Genomic DNA, 7,035 nt, shown 5'->3' with positions numbered 1-7,035 from the left:
CGCCAATTAGCACAAATGGTAAGTTCCGACAGTGCCTACAAGTGTGCCTACTGGCCGCTAAATGGCAATACCGGTTTCATATGTATACACCTGGTAAATCATGTACCGTGGCTACTACATCGAATGTTGAAATTCATATATTATTGAGTTTTTCTACTTTTGAATATAAATTTCTATCAGAAAATACACTTTTCCAATCAGCTGCAAAGAGCAGAATGAACAATTTATCCTCATGAACGTTACTTAGGTTTCTGATTTTTTTAAACACGGCAAGATTTTTACTTTAATGCAAATTGTAATGTATTTTATTAAGATCATGTTTGGACAAGAAGGGAACTGGATGTTGAGAGTAATTTTGTACTTTAGTTAGATCTTCTACAGCCATAAGGTCAATCCATGTACTAGACATTCCGGAGTGGTCGATAGATCCATGTGGTACTATGGATAAACAAGCTGAATTGACCAAAGGTGCAAGGTAATTAGATTGATTGGATCGAATATTTAAGTTAGTATTGAAATCCCCTGTAATTATAACATTACTATAATTAAGCGTGTAATCAAAAAGCTCTGTCTCAAATTCATTACCAAAACCAGCATTGGGCGATTTAGAACCAGCCCTAAAGAGTATACGTTTACGAGATTGAAATACGTCAATAAATAAAAATTCAGTAGATGGTACAGTGGTTTCAGTAGTGACGTGTAAGATCTTACCCTTTAAATCATTATGGACATATTCGCAAACCATACCACCTCTGCGAAACTCCCTATTTTTCTGAAAAAATGCGTAATTATAAAGGCTAATGCTTGGCGAATAAAATTGAGGCTTGAGCCAAGTTTCAGAAACAGCTATAATAGGAATAGATCTCTGACCAAAATAATCAGCAAAGTCATCAAAATGAGCATGCAGGGATTGAGCATTGACATGACACATATTAAGAAAAGTCTTACAAGAAGGAGACAATACCAAATATACAGCAATTTAGAAAAAAGAGCCCTTCAATAAAAGGTGATTAACGTAAAAACGTAATTTTTAGAATGTAGGTGTGAAATGGTTTGTATCAAATATAATAATAACATGCAGAAACAAGATCGTCATAATCTTATCAGCAAACTAAATTAATATACTAAGTAAGCATAACAGTAGAATCAAGAGAAAAATAAAAATAATGTAACGCTCGCAAGTAAAGGCGTTTCGAAATGTAACATATAAATTCTATAATAATTGCCAGTTTTGTAATGACAGCAAGAAAACAATTTACAATATATATGTAAAGTAAAAAAATAAGTAAAGTAAATAATCAGTATGTAATATATAATTACTACAAACCATATGCCCCAGGATGTCAATAGGGAATATTTTCTTCTTACGTCGATATTATCGAAAAGCATCCAAATTCCGAACATGGACAAGATCTGATATACAATGCTCGATTTTCACTCTAACCAATAAGTTTCGTCTAAAGACCACGCTTTCTTTTACGTAATTTAATACGTTCTTACATGTAGCTTTTGAGTTACAGGTGGCTATTATGATAGGTAGTAGCGAAGGGCGAGAACCAGTATAGTTTGCAGATCATCCTTAGTGAGGGGTACATCCAAAGTAGAAGCGATTTGACAGGTGGTAGCTGAAAGGTCTCCTGGAAATTCTTGGACGGTGCAAGAATTTATTAACGTCAGACACATTTGATGCGGTTGTTTCCTCTATCACAGAAATGCGCTGGTCGTTGTTAATAATGTCATCCTTTATTCGCTTAATAGAAGTGCCCAAAGATTTATTGAAGGTATTCTGATCATACTTAAATGTTTCAAACAAAGCTTTGATCTGCATCGACCCGCCTCATGCAATTTCGTGACCACTTCAACAATAGCTGCCTCGATTCCAGGCCACTGAGGCCGCCCCTAAAGCCTCAGAGGAAATCAGGAGAAATATGAGAAACAGACTTCAAGGGATTTATTAAACTTAATTTAATTAATTAATCTAAAGGGATTTTAAATAATGTTAAGTTATTTCAAGGAGTTTAAAAAGATTTAAAGCGTTTTTAAATAATTTGTAGAAGCTAAGGAATTCTAAAATATTTAAAATACTTTCGCAGATTTAGAGAGATTTGAAAGATTTTGTAACAGCTTTCAATGAGTTTCCAAATATTTTTCGGAATATTATGAAACTTCCAAAAATTTCAAGTTATAGCAAAATGTTTCAATACATTTCTATATATTTCAAAGTATTTTAAATAAGGATCGTTGAAGTATTTGAAAATATTTCAAGATTTTTGATGAAATTTCAAGTTACTCCGAAATATTTCGAGGAGTTTCAGTTGATTTCAAAACATTTTATTGAATTTCAGAGGATTTTTAGAAAAACAATTTTTAGCAAAACAATTCAAAATATTTTCAGTGGGACTACGTAATTTAAGTAGTTTTAAGAGATCTACAAAAAATTAGACATTCCAAGGGATTTTAACATAAACTATGGGATTTAAAGGGTTTTAAATATTTTGCAATGTATAATGAGGGATTTACATTTTTTTTAAGTTTATGAAGGTGTTTGAATTTATTTGATGGAATTTTGTAAGAGCTTCAAAGAGATTTATAATATTTAATGAGTTTTAAGAAGATTCTAAGGCATTTGAAGAAATTTTGAAAGGTTTAAAAGGTTAAAAAAAAATTCAAGAGTGTTCCAACCCTTATTCAATACTAAGGCACAAGTATTAAAAGTCAAGTACTTGTTGAAGAAAAATACGCGTTTTTTAATATTTGGAATGGATTATGGGTTTCATTAAAAAAACTCTTTAAGAAGAATTGTTTTTTCCTTTAAAACTTATATTTAATCAACAAAGGGACCAAAATAGACTGCTGAAGAAGACATCACTTCATACATTTTTGACTGAGTGAGTAATTCCTGTTTAAAACGGTTTTAAACGGTTTGTATGCGAACTTCTTCGAGCTTTCCGGTTTTTGAAGTATATACTTTTTTCTATTATTTGTTTGCCCTACATTTTTTTGATTTCAGTATCAGTGCCACCAATTACGATAGCTTGACAGCGATTTGAAATATTTTGAAAGTGGCGATTTTTTTATATAAAAAAACACTGAGGGGAAATTTTTTATTTCAGTGGGACAGTTTACGATGATCAGCATTCGGAAAAGGCAAGGAGAAAGCGGGGTTCCCTCTTCTTTCGTAAAAAGAAGGTACGTAGTCTTAAAGTTTTTACAAAATACATAAGAAACTAATTTCTTCAAGTGTAATTGCCTAAAATTTGTTTATTTTTTAAAGATCAATTTAAGTACAAGATAAAAATTGCCTGATTTTGAACAGAACAAAAACACAAAATCTTCAAATTTGAAAATGAAGGCGAATTAATTTTTTCAATCAAATGTAATTATCTTTATTATACATCTAATAGAAAAATGCTTCCGTCAATTATGGTCGAAGCCAAAACCAAAATCGCTTTTTTGAAAATAGGTTATATTTATTTTAAAATCTTTAAAAAAATGATGTCTCGTTATTTTCAACAAGTTCTTCAAGTTTCATAATGGGACAGGTAGTAGCGCAAGAGAAGAAACAGTCTCATGCAAAATCAAACGTTTACGACCGTTACGTTATACAAATAAAATGATTTTTAAACTTTTGATTTTTCCATAGTTATCAATTGCTTTATTCACAGGCGTAAAGTAAGTTACACTTACAGAGGTAATAATGATCAAGGTCGAACAGTATAATAATAGTATAATAATAGATAAATCGGTGAAAGAATTTTGTTATATGGTCACTGTCTAGAGGCAAGTGATGACGGAATGACGGATTTAAGACGCTTGGGCGTCTGGTTGGTGTTCGGACGAATTTGGTCCCCTCCAGGAACTTTTCTTTACGTAGATGCTGGTTGGAATGGTCGTTGGTATGGTTATGTCATTAGGGAAAAGTGTGGCTCTCAGATCCTCGTGATCGAGGACCAAAAGAGATTTAGACAAATAGGGATCCCAAATCCTCTTAGTAGAGAAGCAAGAAATATTTTGAAACGTGGTAAAATTAGGGATATTAGATCGTTGGTTCAGGTTGAGCACTAAAAGGTAGTAGGGTAAGTAGGGATTACAGTTTCTCTTGACTGAGGACAGAGAGCGAAGAATAAAAAGAAAGAAAATTAGTAGGGGGTTGGAACGAAAAAAGAGTTTAAGTTCTACAGACAACGCATGCGGTCACGATGTTGTGCAAAATCACATAAAGGTTTAACTTGAGAACAAAGGTTTACCGAGCGCTAAGTTCTTATTGACTTCTAAAAACAGCTGAATTCTCAATTAAAGATAAGCGCCAACTGAAACGATACTGATCGTGATCCAAAAGAAACTATATTCTCGCCACTTGGGGGACGAGAATGCGTTCAAGTCGGGTGACGTAGTGGCATTCAGGAGAGTGTTTTAGAAACTTAGATCATAAAAAGTAGACAATAAGATATAGGTTAATTCTTTATTTTACACAGTTTATTACCTAAAAGTAATGCTTAAATTATGAATGCAGAATTCGAGAACTATCATTTAAAAATATTTAGCAGAGGAGTACACATTTTTTGTACTTTAGCATCAAAAACAAATAAAAACTTGATTGAAGAAATAGATATAAAGGTTTTATGTTCTTAGTGTGCACGAGGACAATAACATTAAAAAATAATTAGGAGTTTCATAAAATCCTGGGTTTTCTAATTTTCTTAATTTGTTACTTGTATGGGTCGTTTCCCGCAAGCTGCGAAACTGGAGCGTCCAGAAAAAACTTCACTCAATTCCATTTTTTTTAATATGTTGTATATAGTTAAAATCTTATAATAATGAGGATAACCTCAGGATTTCAACGCGGAATAAATTCCAGAAAGTGACACCCGCTCCGGGAAAAATCGCGGTATCGTTTCAGTTACGTCTCATTATCGTGAGACCGGTGAGACCCAAGGATGACCACCTTCTGCATTTTTCCGCAAGTGTCTCAGCTCTTCGTTGACACGCAGGGATGCTTTTCTGTCTATGAAACTTTGAAAGCTTGGATTTTCCAAGAGTACCGATGATTAGGGCCCCTAGCTTTACAAAATATTCTGGGCAAACCGTCACAACTTCCTTATGAGCTCTATACCTTTCAAAGAACTGGGGAACGAAGCGCTTCCGTCCAAAACAGTGAAAAAGGCTTCTGAAACGCTTGGTTTCGACTTCTGTATCAGGGGTAAGTAAACATGCATGAAACATTTTCCATTTCGACTATTCACTTCTGAAGGCCCAGATCAAGAAATGTGAAGTATGAGTTGATGTTGCTTGAGCTAACGTTAGCTTTCCTTAAATCAGCCTGATTAAAGTCGGGCCGACGCGTTTAATTTTAGCTTGCTAGACGGTTTCATATTAACTTTTGTAAATCGACGCGACAGTTCAAGCCAAGACATTCCCGGTCATAGGTTCAGAGCCTGTCATGCACACTCCGAGCACTTAGCATACATACTATCTGGTGATCCAATTCTTGCGGGAACAACGTAAATCCAAAGGCACAAAGAAGCACTAAAGAGTAAATTATACACATCTCTGTCATGAGGCGTGGTCGCACTTAAAACGTTACCGCAATTTCGCCGGTAGCTGGTGCAATTTTTTGGAGTGATAACCGTTCCCAGTGAATTTCCGCGGTTCTATTTATGACAATGTTTTAGCTATATATTACTAGGATAATTAGGTGCTTGCTTCAGAGTATATTTCTCTGAAGTTTTTGAAATATTTTGTTCTTTTGCATAATTTGAGAATTTGTTATAGCTTTATTTCAGAACCGAAAATTTAAGTTATTTGCAATAATAGTGACTATTAGAAAGCAAACGCTTCAACATAGAAAGTCTTCGTTGTAAAAATTGAAGTAATTTTGTTTGGTTCGAATTTTTTGTATTCTATGGTGAATATTTGTATTGATCTTTAACACTACATTTTAGAATTTTAAGAAAGATACCTTAGGGCGTATCGAAAATACTAAAAGTTATTTCCGCGAAATTCTAATAGCAATGAAAACTTTCTTTTGGCCGTCAAAAACACTCCTCTAAAGTTGCATAAAAAATTCCTTTTGTCTCCGTATCGTAGATATAGCGACAAAATTCCTTTGAAATAAATCAAAGTAAAGTCAATTTAGCATAAGTTAAAAAAAAGTGTCCTAGCCCTAATAGGTCACGAGATATGACCTTGGAAAGTACATTCTTCCTGTAAAGAGGCACCTGAGCGTAACGTAAAGTAGAACTACGGCCATATTTCGACATTTTTGTCCCCGCTAAGTGTGTACAATTCATTGTTAATGCATAATACGTCTTTTGTCATTGGTATTTTTATGAATAAACAAATAGTTCTTATTAATAATTGCTTATAACAATATTTTGTCTTAAACACGTTTGAGTACTTTTTTAGTACTTTTTTGGCAAAAAAGTGATTGTCATTAATTGGCAATGCGTAATATGTTCTTTTCATTGATAAAAAGAGTTTTTAAATACTTTTTTTAGTATTTATTTTTATTCGAAGTAGTAAATTAAATTATTTATTTATAATTGTTTAAATTATTGAATTACATTTTATACATAATAACTTTCAACTAATCAACTGTTTACTTGTTTTTTATGTAAAAAATGTTCGCAGAATATTATTTACGATTTCCAGAAATCACTGCGAATTACAAGTGTCCTGAAGGTTCGTATGGAACTAAATGCAGAGAAAGTATTAAAAGATGTTTATACAAAAAAATTATTGAAAAACTATTGTTTTATCAATGGAAAGAACATATTACGCATTCCCATCAATTACAATCACTTTTTTGAAACAAAAGTAATCAAAAAGTACTCAAAGTGGTTGAGAAAAGATTTTTTAATAAACAATTTTTATGAAAATTATTTGTTTATTGATACAAAAATAAAGATCAGATTTTCAATTCATTGCAATCACTTTTTTGCCACAAAAGTACTAAAAAAAAAGTACTTAAAAGTGGTGAAGACAAGATATTGCTATAAACAATTATTATTAAAAACTATTTGTTTATTGATGAAA

General features: G+C 32.6%; 1 protein-coding gene across 3 annotated transcripts in view; it reads left to right on the top strand.

The window, feature by feature from the left end:
• The window catches only part of LOC117177563 (rho guanine nucleotide exchange factor 2), a 422,353-nt gene that overhangs the window by 175,807 nt on the left and 239,511 nt on the right, over window positions 1-7,035 (top strand). For all 3 annotated transcript variants that reach the window (XM_033368379.1, XM_033368377.1, XM_033368380.1), the window contains exon 6: window positions 3,114-3,189. In XM_033368379.1, the coding sequence (XP_033224270.1) occupies window positions 3,114-3,189 (76 nt within the window). The remainder of the gene's footprint in view (window positions 1-3,113; window positions 3,190-7,035) is intronic.

This window comes from Belonocnema kinseyi, chromosome 7 (assembly GCF_010883055.1).
Source record: "Belonocnema kinseyi isolate 2016_QV_RU_SX_M_011 chromosome 7, B_treatae_v1, whole genome shotgun sequence".
NCBI classification, from domain to species: Eukaryota; Metazoa; Arthropoda; class Insecta; order Hymenoptera; family Cynipidae; genus Belonocnema; species Belonocnema kinseyi.
Note: the sequence above shows the minus strand (reverse complement) of the source record. Positions and strands in the feature narration are given on the sequence as shown.